This window comes from Pipistrellus kuhlii, unplaced genomic scaffold (assembly GCF_014108245.1).
Source record: "Pipistrellus kuhlii isolate mPipKuh1 unplaced genomic scaffold, mPipKuh1.p scaffold_m20_p_153, whole genome shotgun sequence".
NCBI lineage: Eukaryota > Metazoa > Chordata > Mammalia > Chiroptera > Vespertilionidae > Pipistrellus > Pipistrellus kuhlii.
This window is the reverse complement of record NW_023425464.1, coordinates 112,240-137,092: the sequence shown is the minus strand read 5'-3', so window position 1 is coordinate 137,092 and position 24,853 is coordinate 112,240. Positions and strand designations below refer to the sequence as shown.

Below are 24,853 nucleotides of genomic sequence, written 5' to 3'. Positions count from 1 at the left end.
GGCATACAACACACAGGCCACTATACTGAATGCGCAGGGAGGTTAGGTCATAAAAATGCCTAGAAAAAAATTAAAATCTTTCCCCTAATTTGCCTTTAAAACAATTTAAATTGAAACAACAAAAGAAATTGAACACTAGAATAAAACTACTCTCCCACACTGAGTTTAAACTCTGAATTTTAAACACACTTTGGCCCTTCCAGAGCGATGAGAAACTAGTTTGGGAGACATTTACTTAGAGGAAGATGAGGTGGATGTGTTTTTCTCTACTCCTCCAGCTAAATACAACAAAAACCCTGGATGACCCACAAAAAGGGAGAAAAGAGTTGCAAATCATATTTCTGATAAGGGTCCAGAATCCAGAGAATATAAAATAACTCTTATAACTCAACAATTAAGAGAAAAATAACACACAATTTGAAAAATGGGCCCAAGGTTTAAACAGCCACTTTTCCACGGGAGATTTGCAAATGCCAATAAGCACATAAAAAGGTGCTCAATATTATTAGTCATTAGGAAAATGCAAATCAAAACCACAACGAGATTAACACTTCACACCTACAGCCGTGACTGTGATCAAAATGATGGACAATAAAAAATTTTTGAGGGATGTGGAGAAAACAGAGCCCTCCTGCATTGCAGCTGCTTTGGAAAAACAGTTTGGCAGTTCCTAAAAAAAATTACACACAGAGGTAACATCCGACCAACTATTCAACTCCTAGGTATATAACCTACAGAACTGAAAGCGTGTGTTCACACAGAAACTTGTATACTAATGTTCATAGCAGCATTATGGCCAAAAAGTCTAAATGAAGCAAATGTCCACTAACTGATGAATGGATAAACAAAATGTGGAATATCTATACCAAATACTATTTGGCAATAGAAAGGAATAAAGCACTGACACATGCTATACCAGCACTGACTCCTGACACACTGATGCTAAGTGAGAGAAGCCAGGTATAAAAGACCACATACTATTGGGATGGTGTGGCTCGGTGGCTGGACATCAATCCATGAACAAGGAAGTCACAGTTTGATTTGTGATCAGGGCACATATCTGGGGCTGCTGGCACGACCCCCATTCCAGGGAATGCAGGAGGTCAATGATTCTTTCTCATCACTGATGTTCCTATCCTTCTCTCCCTCTTCCTGAAATCAGTAGAAAGAATGTATGTACTCCTATGTTCATAGCAGCACAATTTACAATAACTAAGTCCTAGAAACAGCCCAAGTGCCCATCAGTGGACGAGTGAGTAAAGAAGCTGTGGTACATTTAGACCATGGAATACTATGCAGCAGCAAAAAAAGGAGAATCTCTTACCTTTTGAGACAGCATGGAGGGACCTGGAGAGTATGACTGAGTGAAATAGGTCAGTCAGAGAAAGACAAGTGTCACATGGTCTCACTCATAGGTGGAATCTAATTAACAAAATGAACTGATGAACAGAGTGGTTCTAAAGACCCGAAGCATGGACCAGAGTGTGGCATCTCAGAGGGAAGGTGGGGGAGGATGGATGGGTGAAAGGTAATCCACCAAAGACCTTGTATGCACCTATGCATGGCCCATGGCACAGACTGTAGGGCGGTGAAGGCCTGGAATGGGAGTGGGGATGGTTCGGAGGGAGTCCATGGGGGGAAGAAAAGGGACATAGGTAATACTTGCAACAACAAAGATTAAAAAAGAAAAAGAATTATACAACATGACTATATGAGGTTTATCTCATGGATACAAAACTAGTACAATATTGAAAATCCACTATATTAACAAGTTAAAGGAGGGGGAAAAAAATCACATGATTAATTGATGCAGTAAAAGCATTTAGTAAAATTCAACAGTCATTCATGATAGAAACTCCAGAAAAACATCCATAGGAGGCAATTTCCTCAACCTAATACAGCTAACACTATACTTATGATGAAAGACTAAATGCTTTTCCCCTAAGGCTGGGAAAAGACAAGGATGCTTACTCTTTTCATTTCTATGTGACACAGTGCTGCTTTTTCTAGCTATTGTGATAAGGCAACAAAAGAAAATAAAGAGTGTAAAGACTGGAAAGGAAAAAATAAAACTGTTCCTTGTTGTAGATGACATGACTGTCTATACACAGGAAAGCCCAAGGAATCTACAACCTTCTCTTTCCCCTCTCCCCCAAAACATTCACCAAAATGCCTCCTGTCCCTAAAAAAAGTGAGTTTAGCAAGATCCTGGATACAAAAATAAGCTATATTTCTATATACTAGCAATAAAAACTTAGAAAACAGAATTTAAAATATAGGACCATTCACAATTATTCAAAAAATTACATACTTAGGTATAAATATAACAGACCATGTACAGGATTTATACAATGCTGATGAAATAAATCAAAAAAGATGTAAATAAATGGAGAGACATAGTATATTAACGAACTGGAAGACTCAACATAGCAAGATGTCAATTCTCCCCAAGTGAATACACAGGTTTAATGCAACTACTATTAAAATCATAGTAATATTATTGTAGGTGTAAATAAGATTATTCTAAAATTTACACGGAAAAGCAAAGGAATTAAGATAGCTAAAATAATTTTGTAAAGAAAAGTAAAGTAAGTGGGAGTAATTAGCAACCAAGTTGAAGTATCTAATTTACTATGTAGCTACAGTGATCAGGACTGTGTGGCGCTGGCAGAGGAATAGGCATATAGATCAATGGAGCAGAATGGAGAACTCAGAAAAGATCTACATATATATGCCCAACTGGGTTTTGACAAAGGTGAACATGCAATTCCATGGAGGAAAGGATCATCTTTTTAACAAATAGTGCAGAGCAACTGAACATCCATAGCTAAACGTTCATCTCACTCTAAGTCATATATCTCACACAAAATTACTTGAAAACGCATCATAGACTTAAATGTAAAACTTAAAACTATGTAACTTTTAGAAAAAAGCATAATAGATCTTTGGATCTAGGCTAGACAAAAAGTTCTGAGACTTGACAGCAAAGCATGACCCAAAAAGAAAACATTAAAACTGGACTTTCCCCAAATTAAAAACTTGTGCTTTCTGAAAGACCCTGCTCTGAGGATGAAAAAACAGGGTACAGAGTGGGTGAAAGAATTTGCAAAGCATGTATCCAACAAAGGACTGGTGGCTAGAATATATAAGGAACCCTCAAAACTCAACAATTAAAAAGCAAACAATTCAGTTAGAACATAGACAAAAGCCAGGAACAGACATCTCCCTGAAGAAGATACACTGATGGTAAATCAGCGCATGAGGCGATGCCCAACATCATTAGCCAGTAGGGGAATGCAAATCATAGCCATAATGATATGCCCCTGCATATCTATCAGCATGGCTAACGTACAAAACCAAGTAAGTGCTGGTAAGGATGTGGAGAAACTGGATCACTCAGACATTGCTGGTGGGAATATAAAATGGCCCAGCCACTCTAGAAAATAGTTTGGCAGTTTCTTAAAAAAACACACACACACACAAAAAAAAACACAACTGCAACTACCATATAACCCAGCAATTGTACTTCTGGGCATTTATCCCAGAGAAATGAAGACTTATATTCACATAAAAATCTGTTCACAAATGTATACATCAACTTTATTTGTAATAGTCAAAAAGTGGAGGCAATCCAAACCTCCTTCAACAAGCAACTGGTTATACTGTAGTATACCCCGGTATAACTCCTCAGTAACAAAAAGGAACAAACTACTGATAAATGCAACAACTTGGATAGATCACCAAAGAATTATGCTGAGTGGAAAAAGACAATCCACAAAGTTGCATACTGTATGATTCCATTTATACAGCATTTGTGAAATGACAGAATTCTAGAAATGGAGGACAGATGAGTAGTTGCCATGGGTAGGGAGGAGGTGAGGGTGGAAAACGGACGTGGCTTTGAAAGAGTAGCATGAAGGATCCTTGTGGTGATGGACACATTCGGTATTTAGACCAGTGGTCGGCAAACTCATTAGTCAATGGAGCCAAATATTAACAGTACACGGTTTGAGATTTCTTTTGAGAGCCAAATTTTTTAAACTTAAACTTCTTCTAACGCCACTTCTTCAAAACAGACTCGCCCAGGCCGTGGTATTTTGTGGAAGAGCCACACCCAAGGGCTCTTCCATGCATACAGACTATAAACATCAATTTCAATATCATGGTTGTGATTTTGCAGTTTCATTTCCCAAGATGTTATCACGGGAAACAGAGTAAAGGGTACATGGAATCTTTCTACATCATTTCTTATAAATCAATATGAATCTATAATTACCTCAAAATAAAAAGTTTAATTAGCAAAACACTAGCTTACAATGTCAGGATAGCTTTAGCTGGTGTGGGTCAGTGGTTAGGCCATTGGTCTACCCACCAAGGGGTCTCGAGTTTGATTTCCAGTCAAGGGCACATACCTGGGTTGCAGGTTCAATCTAAGGCCCTAGTTGGAGTGCATGTGGGAGGCAACCAATGGATGTGTCTCTCTCATCTCTCTCTCTCTTTCTCTCTTTTTTTCTTTCTCTCTTTCTCTCTCTCTCATCTCTCTCTCTCTTCCCTCCCCCCCCCCTTCCTTCCATTCTCTCTAAAAATCAATGGAAAAATATCCTCAGGTGAGGATTAACAATAACAACAAAAATCTCAGAATATAAAAGGATATAGGTAACTACTATGTGTTATAAAAAGAAGATATTTAAAAAACAAATTAATTTCTGGTATTATATTGAGTCAAATTTTTGGTTATAAATTGAGAAATTGAAGAGAAAGAAATGTATTTTCATTGAAATTTCAGTTCAGTTTCCAAGAGACCAAGATATAAAGCTATAGACAAATATATTGTGTTTTTTTTTGGAAAAACCCCTCAGCTCTGGGGAAAAATCAGAACAGGACCCAGAACTGAAACAATACACAGGATTTCACACCAGTTCTCCAACATCCACTTCCTCATCCTGCATACAAATCCCTGTTCTAGCTTCTTTACTGAACTTCATGTAAATCACATCATCTCTGGCCACAATTTCCTGCTTCTCAGTAACAGATAATATATATATTTTTTTTACCTCCCATCAAACAGGATATTTGCAAGGAAATATCTGTACAGCACGGAAATGTTTGAAAGAAAGGTCCCCAGAAATTGTATCTGCAAATGGGTTCATTTAAAGCATTTAACTCTATTTTATATGAGGAAACATGTACAGTGGGAGATAATGATTTTGAAGGCGACTGGAAAAAGACAAAGACAAAATGAATGAGATTTTAACAAAGTTGACCTCCCAATTTATTTTCTCAGTTGTCTTCAGGTTACTGGTGGAATGTTCGGTATTCTAAAGGCATGCAGAACCCCAATCTATTAGTGAAACCATCTTAATAGGATGGATTTTTCACAGCAGGCTTTAAAAGTTTGGGAAAAAAAAAAAAAAAAACTAGACAAATAAACAACAAAAACCTCACAAGCCTGCAAATCCACAAGGGGCCTGGTGAAAAATGTCAACAGCATGGAAATAAGAGGTAATACACTCGAATTTCATTTTACCTGAATTGCAGCACTAATTTAATTTTGTCTGGTATTTCAGTTACTCATTCAAGTCTGAATGCCTCCACTTGAATCTCAGCTCTTTGATTGCAAAAAATCACGATTCACACTTATCTTTATAGTCCCATAGGCCATAGCTTTGCATGTAGCCGGAACTCTGCAAATACCAAATTGAACAAATGTACCACGTATAATCCAGTTTAAAGACACATGCCCGAGGTGTCCCCAAATAGAAGGTGACCATCTGATATTTATTAGCCTCAGTCCTGCAACTTATTGAACAATGTTTTCATCAATTTCTCAATTTATAATAAGCGAATTATTATGTGAATGGAATTGTGGTTTACAATCTGAGAAACTGGTTTCAAAAACAAGTCTCTGAGCCCAGAAAGACATCAAACAAGACAGTGAGAAACTTTTAGCTGCTTCTTGTCATCCATTAGCTTTTGAATTTTTAAAAAGTTTTAATTTTTTAATCTTTACTCACCAGTGTCCAGTCTTGACTTGACATGCTGATACTTTGGGTTTTGTGGTATTCTTTTGGTCAGATACTAAAAAAAATTAAAAATTAAAAATAAATTGGGTTAATGTAAAGATAAGGGTGGCAAAGTTAGGAGTCAGATACTTAAAAATTAGAACAAATGCTACGATTTTATCAAATTTATAGGGGGGGAGAGTTCAAGAGGTCCAACCATCCCTTCAAAATAGGACAATTTGCTACAGCATCTCTACAGGTGAAGATTGCTATCTTGTTTCTATCAAAACATTTCCATATTTTGCCAAAATAACATCATAGCAGTATGTAACAAAAATGGACTAGGGAAAAAGGCTCTTAAAATCATTTCTGACATTGAGCCAAAATTGGTCACTAATTTCCATCCAGTCCACTGTTGCAACCCAGAATAAGCCGCCCGACTCTGCCTCACGAAATCAGTTAAACTATAATAACTAAAGGCAGCTCTCTTGTTCTTCTTTTTCATTTTACTCTTTGCATGATGACTTGTAGGCCATCTCCTCTGGAGAATCTCTAAACCGAATCTACATCTTTCCTAAAAAGGGGGCACGTGGACCCAGACCTGAGCACAGCACCCAGATGTTGTCAGGCTGGGACCCGGTTTGGCCGGCCTCTCCCGCTGCCTGCCTGGGGTCTGAGGCTCCACAGATGTCACTACCATGGCAGCTGCTCGGTGCAGCTGGGGCACATCCGGACTCAGGGTAACTGTATAGCCAGCACAAATGCCTATCCTGGGTCTCCCTTGTCCTGGTCTCCGCCAGTGAACTCTGAATCCAAACTCAGGACATTGACCCACATTAAATTTTAGTGACATTTTCAAAAGCCATTAACAGAGGAAAGGGTGATAAATAAGGACGTTACAGAATATAGCTTTCTTGCTCAGGCTTTTTTTTTTTTTTTTTTTTTTTTTCCTGGCCTGCAAGTATGAAAACCATATGCTCAGTCACAGGTAGCTGTGAAGTACGAAGTTAAACTGGGTAATAAGTAAACCTTTCCAGCTTCACCTTCTGCCACGCACCCACATGTTGCCAAGTTACAGTTGCCCGAATGTTCCCCAAAGTGGGCCACATTCACTCAGGGATCCGGTCTTAGCAAATATCTGCCTTTTCTCAGTCAAAACTTCACTTCCTCTATAAGCTGTCTCAGGTGGAATTAGGCTGTTTTCTCTTCTCCCTCCCTCCCGAATATGGACACCCTGTACCCTTGTTTAAAACTCGACTTCTTCTCTAGTCTAGGATTTCCTTGAAGGCAGGGACAATAACTTACTCAAATGTGTATTCACCGGGACTTAATAATCAATCAATGAATGAGTATATAGAGGACTGTATAATAACAACTACCTGGTGGTTCCTTAGATGAGAACCTGTATCACTTACCCTTGAAAACATAGGTAACTATGGCATTTAGTTAAGGACTCAAAACTACCATCTGCTATTTTAACACTTAAAAAGGAAGGAAAAAAAATCTCAAAATAAAAAGAATGGTCCTTTACTGTTATTACAAAACTTGCTGACATGACCTATGTGTTTCATTTCACTCTAGGAGAGGAAAACCTTCGCCATGGATGTGTGTGTTTGTGGGATCCCTGAGCTATTTTACCCTGAAAGGTTTCTCCATCTATTCGGTCACCTGCTGTTTGGAAGAAAAAGGGACTCTAATGCCAATTTCAACTCCTTCCTAGATGAAGATGGAGAAGATGATTTTTTTTTTTTTTTTTTTGAGAAGGCTCTTAAGTGAAAGAAAATATTCAAAGACTAAAAAGGGGGACTTTAGGACAAGTTCCCAGAGGAAGACAATATTACAGCAAAACAAAACAAAAAACCCCAAAAGCGAACCAAAAAATAGGGAAAACATGTCTGGTAAGTTGAGTCAAGAAAAGCTAGTACTTGCCCTGCTGGTTTGGTTCAGTGGATAGAGCGTCAGCCTGGGGGCTGAAAGGTCCTGGGTTTGATTCTGGTCGAGGGCCATGCCCAGGTTGCTGGCTTAATCCCCAGTGCAGGAGGCAGCCAATCAATGGATCCTCTCTCATCTATCTCACTCTCCTTTCCTCTCTGAAATCAATTAAAAAATACTATTATATATATATATATATATATATATATATATATATATATATATATATATATTTAAGTTAATACTGGAACTCAGTTATCTTAGGCTGGAAATTTTCTTTTTTTTCTATTTTGCTCTCTGTATTTTTATAATTCCTATATGCTATTTCCTGTTTTTACTTTTATTTTGTTTTCCCCCCTAGTTGCCTGGCAAAGCCTCTTTTGAAAAATTCCAGGCTAGTCTCTGCTGAACTAAGGGGATTTATCCATACCTAAGCCAACATAGCTCAGAAGTGAGGGCGTCTCTGGGGACCAGGTGTGGTGGCAGCAGACTGACGGGGGAGTGCGGCAGCTGCAGCCGGGGAGCCCTCCCGCCCCGTGTTCCCTTACACAGCCTGATGAGAAATCCATACGCTGCAGGAGGAGAGTGTAGTATTTCTCCTCATTTTCCTATTTGGGTCCAACTTCTTGTTCCTGACTTTCTAGTACCAATCGCAACGTAAAAAGTATTTGTGCTCTCCTTTAAGCAGAGCACCGTGGATTTTATGGAACTGCCATCCTTTTTTCATTAAAATTCTTGCTTTGGGGTGACTGTTTCTTGACCTACTGACCAACTGGCTTTTTTTTTTTTTTTTTTTCAATTACATAAACAGGATGGAGTGGTAGAAAGTGAAAGAACTGAAAAAAAAGAAGCTGTTTCAAGGAAAACCATTCATTCAAAAAAGCTTTCTTGGGTGCCAACCATTCATTCCGTCAACATTTACGGGTGCCTTCTAGGAGCAAACCACCGTGCTGAGGACGCGGAGGTAAAAAACACATTCTCAGCCATCCGGCTCTCCCTGATGCTGGAAAGGAAGGCAAGTGGGCAGGTGCCACCCTGCATGACAAACAAGGAGAGAGAAGCTGAGGGTGCAGCAGGAGTTTGTAAAATCAGCCCCCAATCCAGACCTAGAGCAAAGAGCGGTTTCCTGAGGGTGCCATCGGAGGGCTGAGTTAATCAGTGAGGTTCACAGAGTGGTGGGTGGGAGCTGCAGGGGAGGCAGAGAAGCTGAGAGTTCGTGTCTGTGGTGTACAACAGGCTCTTTGAGGGCAGCCAGAGGGGGCAACATGGGGTCAAATGAGGTTGGAGAGACAGCCATGGTCAGATCATAAAGGTCCTTGCGTCCATGCTGGGAAACGGGGATTGTATCCTATAGATCAGTGTTTTTCAACCTTTTTTGGGCAAAGGCACACTTGTTTCATGAAAAAAATCACGAGGCACACCACCATTAGAAAATGCTAAAAAATTTAACTCTGTGCCTATATTGACTATATATAAAGTAATTCTCTTGAATAGGAATCAAATAAACACAAAGAAAGTATTTTATAATTACTTTATTATGAAATATTAAGTAAACAAAATAGTGAAAAATTATAAAATTCTTGTCTTGTCTGCACCTACGGCACACCAGGCAACATCTCGCGGCACACTAGTGTGCCGCGGAACAGCGGTTGAAAAACGCTGCTATAGATAACTGGTTCTCAAACAAATGCAATTTTCACCCCTGACCCCAGGGACAACTGTCAATGTTTAGAAACATTTTAGGTTGTCAGACTGGGTGGTGAGTGGGCTACTGATGCTTACTGGCTGTGTACTCCTGAGCAACTAACTGAAACCCAGTTTCTCCATCTTTTTTACTTTTTAAAGTATAATTTTATTGATTTCAGAGAGGAAAGGAGAAGAAGAGAGAGAAACATCAATGAGAGAGAATCATTGATCGGCTGCCTTTTGCATTCCCCTTACTGGGGATTGAGACTGCCACCGGGCCTGTGCCTTAACTAGGAATTGAACTGTGACCTCCTGGTTCATGGATGGACACTCAACCCCTCAGCCACACTGCCTGGGCACCAATCACATTTTTAATTTTTTGTTGTTATTGTCAATCCTCACCTGAGGATACTTTTTCCATTGTTTTTCAGAGAAAGTGCAAGAGAGGGAGAGAGACACATTGGCTGGTTGCCTCCCACATGCAGGTGGGAGCGAATGGGAAACCCAGGTTCATGCCTTTGACCAGGAATCGAACCTGGGACCCTTCAATGTGCAGCCTATGCTCTAACCACTGAGCCCCACCAGCCAGGGTCCAATCACATTTTAAGTCTCCTGCACGAAAACATAAATTAACAATTTAGGGATAAAAGAAGTCTGAGAACATTGCTATAGACTGCATTGTGTCCCCCAAAATTCATACATTGAAATCCCAATCCCCCATGTAACTGTATTTGGAGACAGAGCCTTTAGGAAGTGAAGGTAAATGAGGTCAGAAGGGCGGACATACTCTTATGAAGAGAGACACCAAAGAACCTGCCCCTTTCTCATACCTGCACACAGAGAGGTCCTGCGGGCACACAGCCAGGAGAGAGCCCTCACCAGAAACTACATTGTCTAGTACTTTAATCTTAACCTTCTCAGCCTCCCAAACTATGAGGAAAAAAATTTCTGTTGTATGAGCCACCTGATATGTGGTATTTTGTTATGGCAGCTCAAGCTTACTAATATAAATATCTCCAACAAAACAAAAAGAAATATAGCAATATGGAGGAAATTGAGGCTATGAAGAGGGAAACTATTTAAAAACACTATTAGAGAAATGAAAACACATATCCACACATGAACTTGTACAGTCCTGTGCTACTTAACAATAAGGATACATTCTGATAAATACACAGACGATTTCATCATTGTGAAAACATCACACAGTGTACTTTCACAAATCTAGATGATACAGCCAACTACATACCTAGACTATATAGTATGTAGTATATACCATCGTCGTATATATTCAGTTTCTAAAAAAAACTAAATGCAAGCTTATATACAACCCAAGAGCTGTACTCCTAGGCACCTATCCCAGAGAAATGAAAATTAACATCACATAAAGAACTATACCCAAAGGTTCATATCTTTATTTGTAATCGCCACAAACTGAAAGCAGCCAAATATCCCATGATAGCTGAATGGTTAAATAAACCACAGAATACTAATCAGCAAAAAAAAAAAAAAAGTAATGATATTGCTACAGGCAACAACTTGGATGCATCTCAAGGACATTATTCTAGTGGGGAAAAGCCAATCTCAAAAGGTCACATACTACTTGATTCCATTTAAGCAATATTTTTAAAATTACAAATTACAGAAATGGAGAACACATTAGTGGTTGCCAGGGGTTAGAATAATTAGGGGGGAGAAAGTGGGTAGTATAAGGAAGATAATGTAGTGATGGAATAGTTCTGTATCTTGATTGCAAAATCTACACATGTGCAAATCTTGATTATATTAAATCTACACATGTGATAAAAAGACCTACAACTATACACACATAGTACAAATGCCAATTTTCTGGTTTGATATTATACTATATTTATGTAAAATATAATCATGGGGGGGGGAACTGGGTGAAGGGCATATGGAACTACTTTGTACTATTTTTGCAAATTCCTGTAAATCTGTATTTATATCAAAACAAGAGTTTTTATAAAGGATAACAGAGTCCAAAACAGAGCTCTTAAGGATTAAAAAACATTATGGCAGAAATTAAAAACTCAATAGGAGGACTGGAAGATGAAGTTAAACAGATCTCCCAAAGAGAGCAAAAAGACAGAGATGCGGTTAGCCAAAGAACAAACAAGCACAGCTAATGGACAAAGACAACAGTGTGGTGAAGGCCAGGGTGGGGAGGTTGGGGTCGTGGTGGTGGTGATAGGGGGCTGGGTGGTGGTGGGCAAAGAAGGGGAAAATGGAGGGCATCTATAATAATGTCATCAACAACAAAGGAGATAAAAAAAATTTTAAATTTGAGAATGAATCATATAGAAGCAACAACAAAATAACGAATTCAAGAAAGAGAGGATGGAGAAAATAGGAAGAAAGTCAACAACAAAATAATTCCAGAAAACTTTACAGAACAGAAAGAAATGCTTTTCTGATACCTACCAAAATGGGTGAAAACAGATCAAGGAATACCTTGTGAAAGATCATAACACTGGGGACAAAGAGAAGATCCTTCAAATTTCCAGAGGAAAAATCAAATCCCACACAAAGGAACGGAATGGCTTTGGACAGCGATACTGGATGCTAGAAGATCACAATGCAATGTTTTCAAAATGCTGGTGGAATCCAACCAACAATTCTATACTCAACCAAACGTTCAGGTAAGTAAATGTGAAGGTAGAGGACTAACATTTTTAGACATGCCCAATATCTTAGGCATAAATTTAAAAAAAAAATTATTTCTTATGCACGCTCAAGAAACTACAGAAATGGTGCTCCACTAAAACAGGAGAGTAAGCTGGACAGCTTCCTTTAGGATACCAATGTATAATCACACATCCCTGCTCCTCCCCCGAGCCTCTTTCACCCATATTCCTGACCTCATTAGCATGGCATCAGAACCAATGAGGAGCTCAAGCAGGGAACCTATCACCCATCACCCTCTCATTTCTCAAAACTAATGATGAAGTCTTGATGACTTTACCCCCTAAATAGTTCTCAGTTCTGTTCCTCATGCTGTGGCCTTCCTTTAGGTCTATAACATAATAACCACCCAACCAGTTTCCCTGTGACCGGACGTGGGCTCCTTCAGATCCATTCTCCACAATGTGTCCCCAACCATGTGCCTAAAATGCAAACCAGATCATGTCACTCTTTATTTTTAAAAGCTTCTTGACTTCTGGCCCGCAGACAAGATAAACATGTGGCAGGTTGACTGCCACTCTCCCCACCCCCCTCCCACCGCCCTGGTAGAGATCATACAGAATCCATCCTGGCACTCTCCTGCAGAGCCGAAGCTCAGCCTCACAACTTTTTCAACATAGCTCATAGGCACCCACCGCGAGGTAAAATAAATAAATAAATAAACAAACAAACAAACAAATAAATAAAATTGCAACTCCTGGTCTGTAAGAAAAGCCAGGAATTTCAGCAAGGCACAGAGGCCTTTCCAGACTTGACTTCTGGGCTCTGCAGGGGACTGCCCACCCCCATGTTCCACACCTTCTATCAAGCTCACACTGTCCTGTCTGTAGTGCTTCTTCACCTGGCTCCTCACCTGGCCGGGTCAGGCCACTCCGGGGCCCTTCTCTCCCTAAGGGCAGTCCTCTCTTTCTCCTGAGCTCTCTTATGACAGGCTGCTCCCTAACCACATTGCATTCAAGTTCTGTTTGCAAGCCTCCCTCACTAGACTGAACTTACTGCAGGACAAAGGCCCTGACTTACTATCTCAGAGTTTCTAGCACCTACTCCAAGGCAGAAGTCCAATTCACTCTAGTTGGAATTAAAGGAACACAAATGCAGCAGGGCAGTAGGGGCGAAACAGATGAGAAAGTAAAAGGCCCTAGGGAGTGGGGGTAAAACTGTCATATTTTGCATCCTTCCCCAAAGGCCTGGTCTGCTGGTTGCTGCTCTTTCTGTTATTCCCAGAATAAGAAATGACAGCTGCTTTGGATGGTGTGCAATGGTATGTTACTCGTGTTTTGTATCTGCCGCTCCTCGACGGCAAGCCCTTTGAGGGGAGGGGCTGTGTCTTTCTTTATGTGACAAGCACCGGGGTGCAGGGAGCCAGGGCGGGATGGGGCCCCATCGCTGGGAAAGGCCGGTCTGGGCGCCGCGCCCCGGCCCGCCCCGCCTCCTCTCCCCCGGCAGACCCCTCCTCACGCCGGCCGCTTCCCGCCGGGCGGGCGGCGGAAGTCGCCGGCGGCTCTTCCCTGCCCACGTGGAGCCTTTTCCGGTGCGCCCGCCCCCTCCGCCTCTCCGATCCGGACCTGGCCCTCACCTCAGGATTCCCAATGTGTCTCCGGACAGACATATCGGCGCCAACCGACCACGTTCAGGGTTCTAGCCTCACCGATTGACTCTCTAACCCTAACTTCCTACCCCTACAATCCCAGCTCAGCCGCCTCCCTACAAACGCTTCTCCGATTGGCTGGCCTTTCCCGGCCAGCCAATGGGGGCCCCGTTTACTACTTCTGCAGGGTCCAGGTAGAAGGAGACGCTACTCCGATGGTTGCCAAGGGCAACGCGGGACGCCGGCTGCCAAGGCCTTTTGTGCTCCCGGCGGGGCCCCGCGCGCTGGAGCGGGAGCGCGGGAAGAGGGGCGCGGGGGAGGGGCAGGCTGGCGCCTGATGGGGGGCGATTGCGCAGATGCGGGCGGGGGAGAAGGGGAGCAGGGGCTCGAAAGTGGGGAGGGAGATGGTGGTGGTAAGAGAAAGAAGTGTTCTAGCAAATGTGGAAGGACAAATAACGGTTTAGGATTACACACCCCACCCACCACCCTCCTTAAGGCCATGTCAAACATTGGGACCACTTCCACCATTAGGGACAGATGAGGGACAGGACTGTTAAGCAGGGGTGGAAATCCGTAGCTTATTATTTTCAGGTTAAGTTAATAATGCAAATTACGCAAAATATCGTGTAAATACAGTAATTAGTGTTGCTCTAAAAGCTTTTCGCTAGCTAGAGAACGGCGGCCCTAATTGCAAAGTACACACACCATTCTGTGATTCATGATTCATTTAACAAATATTTAATAAGCACCTTATGAGAAAAGCCGCGGAAGGTTTTGTGGAGGATGGGAGGATGACTAAATCCCAATCCGGTTGTCATGGAAACCATTGTGACTCCTGCCATCAGCCACCACCTGTTCTTATTCCAGATCTGAAAATTAAGTCCTAGCACCTTTATAAAACAATCGCACACAGTTTGACTTGGCTCCGCAATGTCCCACCAAATCCATCAAAATTACTGTTTCCTTTTACATGGGAGGATCAACACAGTAACTCTTTGTTCTTTGCTCTTAAGTTGTTTTTTCAGGGACGGAGAAATGTTAACTCTGAACTGTTCATATTCCTGGCTCTCTGTGGATAACAGCATCCATGTGAGCTATTTTAGGGTCTGCGTAGATAACCCATTCAACAATTTGGCCTCACGTGCCCTGTCTTCTCAGACACATCGGCATGCCACCCGTAGGGCCACTCCTTTAATCCTGTTGTCACAGGTGGGTGACCCTAGGAGCTTACACTGCCTATAGCTGTCTCTTGCCTTTTTGAGCTTCTTTCTGAGTTTTGTCTGAACTTCTCTAGGGTTCTCCTTTATAAAGGTGCTAGAACTTAATTTTCAGAGCTCTAAAATCCTGGCTCCTCACCCCTTCACTATTATAGAACAAGGAAGAGTTCAAGGGTTGCAAAAAATTGGAAGGGTAGACCCGGGGAGGATATTTATCCAGAACTTTTTGCATCGTAAGTAGAAACTTGTGGCCACATTGCTAAGAATGTATGCTTATCTTTACCCAGTGCACTGCAAGGATAGGGTAGAATAAACAGGAGAAGGGAAAGAAGAGAGGAGGATAATAAGGAACAAAACTAAGGTGAGAAGGAGCAGAAAAGAAATTTAAAGACATTTGTTGGTAAAATTATTGAATACACGAGAAGCGGTAAGGGAGGCAAAGAATGGGATGGCTGTAATTTTTCTAACTTGGAGAATTGAATAGATGAGTGGTAATTCACTAACCAAGTACAAGAAAAATTGAACGTACACAGAGATTATAGAAATGTGGGTTCTGGGGCCCAACTGTCAGAGAAGCCGACTGTGTGTCTGCAGTGGGGTTAGGCACCTGTAATTTAAATTCATGTCCCCTCTCTCTCCCTCCTTGGCTCTGATGCATAGAGTCCAAGAGACTGTGCTCTAGAAAAAACTCCAATTTCCTTTACATTTTGCCTCAGAATCCTTGGAAAGCTTACAGCTATAAATCAAAAGGCTTTTAGCTTCATGAGTTTCTTTTTAGGATTCCCTTTGGATTTGCTGCAGCGAAATTGCATCAAAATTAAAACAAGTTGCTTACCCAAAATATAAAACCCAGTAAATGGCACAAAAAGATGATTCATAAAAGAAAAACTTTTGATAAACACGTGAAAGAAAGACAAAACCAAACAGCTAGATCCCATTTTTCAACTAACAAAGATTTTTTGTCTTCTCTCTCTTTTTTTCTTTTGATAATGCTCAGTGCCATGCTCATACATTGTTAATGTGAGTAAATAGAAGTGAGACCATTTTGAAAAGTAATTTGAAAGTGAATATGGAGAAGCTCTCAAATCTTAATAGTCTGGGAATTCCTTCTAAGGAAATAATCAGAGAGATGCACAAACATTACAGCCACAGATATTTACTGGAATTGTATTTAAAAGGTTAAAAAATGGAAACAACCTAATTGATCATCAATTAAAAAGGATTACAATAAATAGTGGCATATCCATAAAATGCAACATTATGGAATAATATTTAAGGAATAATGAAGGCAATGGAGAATTGTTCCTGATGAAATAAATGGTAAGAGCTGGAAACAATTTTTAATTTAATAAAACCTGATTTGTGAGAGGTGGGTGGGGGAGCAGTACCCACAAAAATATTGTTTTGAGAATATTTAAAATGTAAATTGTCTCTGGATTATGGATATTTATTTTACTTTTTACACTTTTGTGTATTTTGCAGATTTTCTTAAGTGACTATGAATTATTTTATACCATAACAAAACATCCACCCCCTAAGAAATCAAAAGCCTCATTCTTATTGCAGTCTGAAAATTGTCTGTGACATTTGTCTGAGCCCATTTAGACCTGAGCTGATTCGGTGTAATTCCACTATTTGATGTGCAGTTCGCTCGTTCTTGGCAGTAAAAGACTCTTCAAGCACTTGAGTAAGATCCTTGCAATCAGAGTTGTAATTGCTAAGAGGTTCAAGCTTTGTTTGTAAGAGAAGAAGTTCTGATTCTTTTCTTTAAAAGTTCCTACTTCCACTGATTAATGTCATTTTTCATGAAGTTAGAAGTGCTCTCGTGAACTTCCATTTGCGTGACGTCTTCTTTTTAACCCTGTATGCGTTCCAAAAGCTTTTAGTTCTGCAGCGTTGGTGGGAGGCCCAGGTAGGTAAGTGTGGTTGGTTTAAGGATAGTTAGTGTTTTAGACTACTGTGATGGGTCAGTGGATGTTTGCATGTGAAGCAGTCTGCTCTCTTCTGAACCTAAAAACCTCTGGACCCTCTTCATCCTGAATCCATCTTCTTCTCCATCATTCGCCATCCAATTAGCTCCTCCTCCCCTCACGCCCAGCTCACCCCGGTTTCCTGGTCAGAGCCCAGGAGGCTCCCCCCTTGGACCTGTCTCAAGATGTTGCTTCTCAAATATGGGCCTTGGTTCCCATCCTTGGCTTCATTTACCTTCACTTCCTAAGCCACACACATTCAGATGCTTAAGAAAACAATTCTGCCCAATTCAGTCCGGTCCTGTAGTCCTTCCTCTTGGGATAAAGCAAAAAGCACCCCAGAAATGGAACAGCCACTGAGGCAGTGAACCCACAGACCACAGGCTCCTCCCTGTGATAAAGTCCCTGTGGTTCTGGTAACAATTTGGTGTCATTCTACCTGGGGGTTGAATGTGTCAAGGGAGGAGCACGCTAACCTCCATTCTAAGTGGAAGGCCTGACCTTTTTCTGTCCCCCACTTGGCTAGAGTTGAAGTACGTGGCCTGAGCCCAAAGGCCTCAGCCATCCTGCAGCCTCTCCAGGTATGTGCCCTTGACAGGGAATCGAACATGGGACCTTTTGGTGTGTGTGTGTGGGTGTAGAGGAGGGTGGGGGGTGGTGTTGGGAGCTGGTGCTCTAACCATTGTGCAGTACAAAGCCAGGGTGTAAATCTCTCTCTCTTTTTTTTTTTAAATGATCATTATATAGACTTTTTCAGACAAATAAAAACTGAAGGAATTCATGGCCAATAAACCCATATCATACAAAATGGTAAAGTAAGTTTTCTTTGGCAGAAAGAGTATGATTTTGACATACACAAATGAAGAGCAATGGAAATGACAAAATGAGGGCAAATATAAAAGACATTTTATTTTTTAAAAAAATATATTTTATTTATTTATTTATTTATTTATTTATTTTTACATAGAGGAAGGGAAAGGGATAGAGAAAGGAACATAGATGAGAGAGAAATATCGATCAGCTCCTACTGGGGATGTGCCCACAACCAAGGTACATGCCCTTGATAGGAATCTAACCTGGGACCTTTCAGTCCACAGGCTGATGCTCTATCCACTGAGCCAAACTGGTTAGGGCAAAAAGACATTTTCTTTTGATTTTTTATTTTCTTTAAAAGAAAATTTACTCTCTCAGTACAAATAATAATAATGTATTATGGAATTTATAACGTAGAATTAAAATGCATGAAAATAATAACACAAAGGTTAGGAGAAAAAATTGATCCTTAAACTATACATGAAGTGGGAAATTATTTCAAGATAGATTATAATAAATTTAGTATGTATATTATAAATCCTAGAGCAACACTTAAAAAAATAGTCATAACTAATAAGCCAATAGTAGGGATAAAATGAGTTAATAAAAATACTCTGTTATTCCAAAGAAGTCACACACACAAAAAAAGAATAAAGACTAAATAGGAAAAATAGAAAAGAATAGCCATAATATTTGATTTAATAGTTCAGATTAAATCAAACCATATCAATAGTTAAGTAAAAATGTTCTGAACCAGGGGCATAAGTTATGGTTCTCAGCTGAAATCTAGTTTGCAGTCTGTTTTTGTAAAATAAATTTTATTGGAATCAAATCATTATGTATATACATCAAACTAAGATAATGTTATATATCTGTTATGTCTCAACTTTAGAAAACGAAGAATAATAAGAAGAAAAAAATAAAGCAAAAAGCATCCAGTTGAATCTCAATCAGTTGAAAAAATTGTGAAAAATAATGAAATAGTTATTTGAAGCTAAAAAGAATGTTTTGTTGGAACATAGCACGCCCATTGATTGATGTATTGTTCATGTTTTTTTTTCTCACTCCAATGGCAGAACTGAGCAGTTGCAACAGAGACTGGATGACTTACAAAGCCTGAAATATTTACTATCTGTCCCTTTACAGAAAACGTTTGCCAACTTTTGGTATAAACACCTCAGTTAAAAGGCAAAAGGGAGGGAAGGACATATGTAATACTCTCAACAACAATGAAGAAAAAAAGACAAAGGCCGAAACCGGTTTGGCCCAATGGATAGAGTGTCGGCCTGGGGACTGAAAGGTCCCAGGTTCTATTCCGGTCAAGGGCATGTACCTCGGTTGCAGGCACATTCCAGGTGGGGGGGTGTGCAAGAGGCAGCTGATCAATGTTTCTCTCTCATCAATGTTTCTAACTATTCCTCTCCCTTCCTCTCTGTAAAAAAAAAAAAAAGAAAAAAAAAGAAAAAAATATATATGACAAAGATTGTTAGATTGGATAAAGAAAATCAACTATAGGGGGAAATCTTCATGACATTGGAATTGGCTATTATTTTCCTTATAATTATCAAGGCAATTTATTAATAATATGATCTTTAAGAAAAGATCATAGTCCAATGCAAATTACATTGAAAAACAATTACAACATTCAAATCTCTCTACATTTTCAAAGAGCAGTAATTCTAATTCATGTATTTATGCCTCATTTATTCCAAAGTTCTGTACTCATTAGCTGGATCTCTCCCCATACAATTTGTTTGCTTCCTTTCGATTGTTTTATAAAACCTGGTGTTTTGTAGTTGCTTTTGCTCACAACCCTCTCAGCTGACCAAACACCATCTTTAAAAAAAAAAATGTGTGTGCGTTTCTTATTCAAGATCAGAACTAAGAGTAGAGATGACAAGTACCTTGACAACTAAGTATAAACATAAAATCTCCATGATTACATTATAAATCACTTTAATTTTAAGTCTAAGCTCCAACTTTTGATGCAGCCCATGGGAAGGTTGGAGAGAAAGGAAACTAGGAAACTGAAATCATGTGGCTTGTATAAATAATACATGATGGTTTACATTTGGCAATTCATTATACCACTCCTCAGGGAATTGACTATTTGGTTCTAGCATACAGCAAATCGGCTGTCTGGAAACAAGGGACTGACTGAGGTGAAAGGCTATTGCCAATGGCGAGGTTCATGGGGATCGGAGGCCCGGATGGAGGCACAAAGCTGTCTGTATAGCTGGGAAAAATCCCTGCCTGATGCTGGGGAGACAGTAATCGGGATTGCTGCCCAAGTTCGAAGGAAGAGTGCCTTGCTGTACAGTGTTTGGGGGGAGTGGCTGAAGTCCAAGAACAGTGAGACCGGGATTTGACACAGCTGCAGTGAAGATGGTCAGCCATCAAGCTCCTCCATAGACCAACACAGAGTTCAGGGCAAAAGTTCACAGTCACCCAGCCACCAAGCGGACTCACTGTCGGACCAAATGTTCATTTCCACCTGCATTTCTGAGCGTGGGACTATTCCTGCACCTGTGTGCAAGCACATAACTTATTTACATATGTTCATGGCCAACTCACCCAGAATAGGAATTCAGATGTCACATTAACAATGCCAACACACCAATTTGGGTAGTGAATGTTATTAACATAAGAATTAAATGATGTAAAAAAAAAAAAGAATTATGTGATGTAAGAGTTGCAGGTCTCAAATTTCTTGCAAATAATACTTTCAAAGTGCTGAAACCGGTTTGGCTCAGTGGATAGAGCGTCAGTCTGTAGATTGAAGGGTCCCAGGTTCGATTCCAGTTGAGGGCATGTACCTTGCAGGCATACCCTCAGTAAGGGATGTGCAAAAGGCAGCTCATCAATGACTCTCTCATCGATGTTTCTAACTCTCTCACTCCCTTCCTCTCTGTAAAAAATCAATAAAATATATTTTAAAAAAATACTTTCAAAGCATCTGAGTGCAATAGCAAGGTTTCAAACACACAGAATGCAATCTTTTATAATCCAAAGTAATTTTGTCTTATTTATCCCATTCACCTCTATGTGCCAACAAGCAGTGACTTTATCAAACTTATCTTCCCTAAATTACCACTGCACTTAGTACCCATCATCGAACTTCTGTCACTTTTCCACCGGAGTACAAATGTAGAGGTAAAAATTTTAACAAAAGCAAAGCAAATCAGATATTTTTAAAGAGAGGTTGTTTGGTTTCACTGTTTTGCTTTCAAATATAAAATAGGAGCATATTACAACACAATTTATCTAGAGAGATTTATGATATGTCCCAGAACAAGCTATGTTTCTGAAATGTGCCTGGTACATTCAGGACAACCTGACATAATGTCATTAACATACAAACAGCAACAGTGTCATCACGTCTTCCTGAGAATCAGCAGCTGGAGAAGCTATCGGGAGATACGAGTAGTACACTTAGACTCCTTTCCTCCAGACCTTGTGGAATAGCGCTGGGCTGGTACCATCTCCCACAGCTGGTATGTTGGCAAGGTGGGCAGGGCAGTGGAAAGAGCCACACACCCCCCCCCCCCGCCCCACCCAATGAGGTGGTTTGAAAACCATCAGTTGATGGACCCCCAGCTTGCTTCCTGCATCTTGCACAGCAGTGGCTAAACCAGACCTGTCCTCAGGCCTCCGTAAGCTTTGCTCTCTTGGCCAATTCTCTCCTGGTGCCCATCTCAGGGGAGTGGGCTCTCTCAAAAGGGTGACCCGATTCTTCAAGCTGTCCTGCTGTAACGGTGGTTCAGCTCCTGGGCTGTTTCCTCTTCAGTGGCACATGGGGTTCAGGGTCAATGTCAGAGCCTTCAACTGTGGGGTGCTGAGGCTTTCATGACGAAAAAGCAGAGCAGGCTGACCTGAAAATTGTAGACTTACAAAACTTGACTGTATAAAAAAATAAAATAATAATATGGCAGCCTTTTCAGAGCCTGCTGCCACTTCTCCAAAGAACCAGCCTGGAGTAAGTATGTCAACCAAAGAGAATTAAAGGAAAAGAAAATATGATCTAAACGATGCTCTATGAGCAGACATCCTCATTTTTAAATTATTTCTTAAATGTAACACCTAAGGGCTCAGGCAACAACTACAGAAATAATAAATTGGACTTCATCAAAATTAAAAACATTTTGTGTTTTGAAGGGCATTATCAAGAGAGTGGAAAGATAGTCTGCAGAACGAGAGAAAGTATTTGCAAAATCACATATCTGTTATGGGATTGTTATCCAGAATGTATGAAGAACTCCTAGTACTCAGTAACAAAAACCCAGTTAAAATAATTTTTGAAAAACTTGAATAGTAATTTTTCTAAAGAAGATATACAAATGGCCAATAAGCCCATGAATAAATATTCATTAGAGAAACGCAAGTCAAAACCACAATGTGCCACCACTTCACGCACAGTAGGATGGCTGTTATGCAAATACAGTAACAACAACCACCAGGAGCAGAGTTGGTGAAGATGTGGAGACATTGGCAACCTTGGCATTGCCGGCAGGAACGTGAAGGGTGCCCGTGCTATGGAAACGTTAGTGGTTTCTTTCAAAAGCATAAACATAGAATTACTATATATATATGTGTATATGTATATCCATGAGAATTGAAAACAGGGGCTCAAACAGATACTTATATACCAATATTCATAGCAGCATGATTTACACTAACTAAAATGTGGGAATAACCCAAGTGTTCATCAACGGAGGAATGGGTAAACAAAGTGTGGTATATACATACTTAGAAACATTTATCATGGTAAACTTCATGTTACATATATTTTACCACAATTAAAGACAAAGCAAAAGCTAGGCTGGCTATATTAATTTTAGACAAAGTAGACCTTAGAACTGAAATTTTCAGCGATTTCCCATAGTCTTGTGGTCAAAGTCTGAATTCTTTAGCATGACACACAAAACCTTTGAAATCTTGTTCTCTCCCTACCACTTCAGCTCAGTTTCTTTGTTGCAGAAGACCAAAGAAAACCAAGGTCGCTTCAAAGAAATGGAGGGACACTGTTTAATATGCCGGCAGAATCAGGGAACAGCCTCCCAAAGCTGAGTGAAGGAACACGCATGGAGCACTCCCTTATATCTCCCTGTGGTCCTTGTCCCACAAACATGGATTATGCTTCCACTCCTTTTCGTGGGCCTTGCAAGAAGGCCCCCAGGTGTTGGGGGTCTCCAGGCCGTATCTGATGGTCTGGCCTGGCGCCAGCGTTAATAACCCTCCCTCCAGGGCTGTGCACCGTTCATAGTTACAGGTTCTGCAAGACCAGTATCTGGGAAGGAGATAGGGACTTAATTATAGGTCATCAGGAATGTACACTTTCTGGCATAGATTCAGATCACTAACCCCCATGTGTCAGAGTTCCATTGGAATTAGCCCTTTTTAGTCTTCTCATCTTAACATAGCATTGCAAGTGCTCTTGCTGTTCTGAAGTACAGAGTGGCACGCCACGTTGTCTCCTGCCTCTGAGTCTCTGAGCCTGTAAGGACAAGGAGTTTTCCCACTCTTCCCCTGGCTGCTTCTACTCACCCTCCGAGATAACGAGGAACATCACCTCTTTCTGGGAGCCTTTCCTAAATAATCCGTACCCCACTCCAGACTTCTGGGGGTGTTCTTTCAGATGTCTCCATGGCACCCAGAGTCTGTCACACTGTACTGGGATGGGTAGTTTCTTTGCCTGCTTCCTCCCCTGTCATGCTCACTCTTTATATTCCTGGTGCCTAATTCGGGGCCTGCCATATGGTATGCACACAATAAATGTTTGCCACATGAGTCCAGGTCTGTGACAGTGCTCATGAAGGCACGAGGAAGACCCAAACAACAGAAATCTACCCCTTTATCACACTGGTCATTGCAACTTTAAAAATTTTTTTCAATTCTTATTTATTTATTTACCTGTTGTCTAGCATATCAGACAGAACATAGGGTAGAATGGTGAGGTATTCCCCCAAACTGATAAAGAAATATTATCCTGTGATCATTAAACTAGTGAAATCTACATAATAGATGTGATTAAATGTCTGCAAATGTCATCCTAAGCAACAGGATGCAGCAGTGCCTGGAAATTTAATCAAGGCATGACGGAATGTGGAGGAAAGCTGTAACCAAATCAATGGCCTTAACAGCTGAAGAAAGAATATGTGAGCAGAAGGGGGAGCGGAGGGGGGGTGTCTGCAGGGAGTGCTGAAAAGTGGAGCCAAGGAACAAACATTTGTCATTGTGTCTCCAGCCCTGTCAAGGAAAAGAGTTTTTCGACCATTGACACGAATGTGCAGTCCACCCTATATCCCCGTGGATGCCACAGAGCTCATCCAGTTCTCTCCCTTTGTTCTGACTTCATGCTCGCAAGCAGCCTCCTGATTCTAATTTGGCTTCCCATGTAGGTTTTCCAACGGGAGAGAATACGCTGACCAGTCAGCATGAACATCTGGTCCATTTGGCAAGGAGTGTCCTTTTTGTATATGAATGCATTTGTGCTCTGGTTTATACATCAGTCAGCTCATGCGCCCCAGGGGCTGCTGAGGTGCTCAGCTCCCAGCCCTCACCGAGCCTGCACGCAGACCCGTTCCTCTTTGTTGAGCCTCCCTCAGCAGGGGCTGAGGACAGAGTATCGCGAGTCAGCCACAGCTCCTCCAGGTGGGAGTCCATCTTGTAGAGCAGTGTTTCCCAAACTTAGAGCACTAGTTAAGTATACAATTTTACCTGTATGTTCCCAAAAATTCTAGTTTAGCACTTCTTAGCTGGGATTCAGGAATCTGTGTTTTAACAACTCCACCAGGTGATTCTCCTCGTGAGAGAAGTTGGGGAGACACTGCTGTAGAGGAAAGGGCCTTGGACCGACCGCTGGTGCCACCGTGCCGGTCTCTCCCCAGGATGTACCTTCCTTTTCAGAAACCTGGCCTCTGCCATTGGTGCAGTTCTCTTATT

The 24,853-nt window shown here is 40.9% G+C and overlaps 1 protein-coding gene across 5 annotated transcripts in view; it reads right to left on the bottom strand.

Annotated features, from left to right (window-relative positions):
* The window catches only part of CEP41 (centrosomal protein 41), a 53,267-nt gene extending 39,234 nt beyond the window's left edge, over positions 1–14,033 (bottom strand). The window contains exons 1-2 of one of the 5 annotated variants that reach the window (XR_006741765.1): positions 13,900–14,016; positions 6,015–6,078 (exon numbers count right to left, since the gene is read on the bottom strand). Coding sequence is in view for 2 of the 5 variants with exons in the window: in XM_036439443.2 (XP_036295336.1) it covers positions 6,015–6,078; positions 13,900–13,932 (97 nt within the window). In the remaining 3 variants the exon portion in view is untranslated. Of the gene's footprint in view, positions 1–6,014; positions 6,079–13,899 lie in introns of all 5 variants that reach the window. The other 4 variants (XM_036439443.2, XM_045582254.1, XM_045582253.1 and 1 more) reach the window with 4 other exon arrangements.
* Between the last annotated feature and the right edge of the window lie 10,820 nt (positions 14,034–24,853).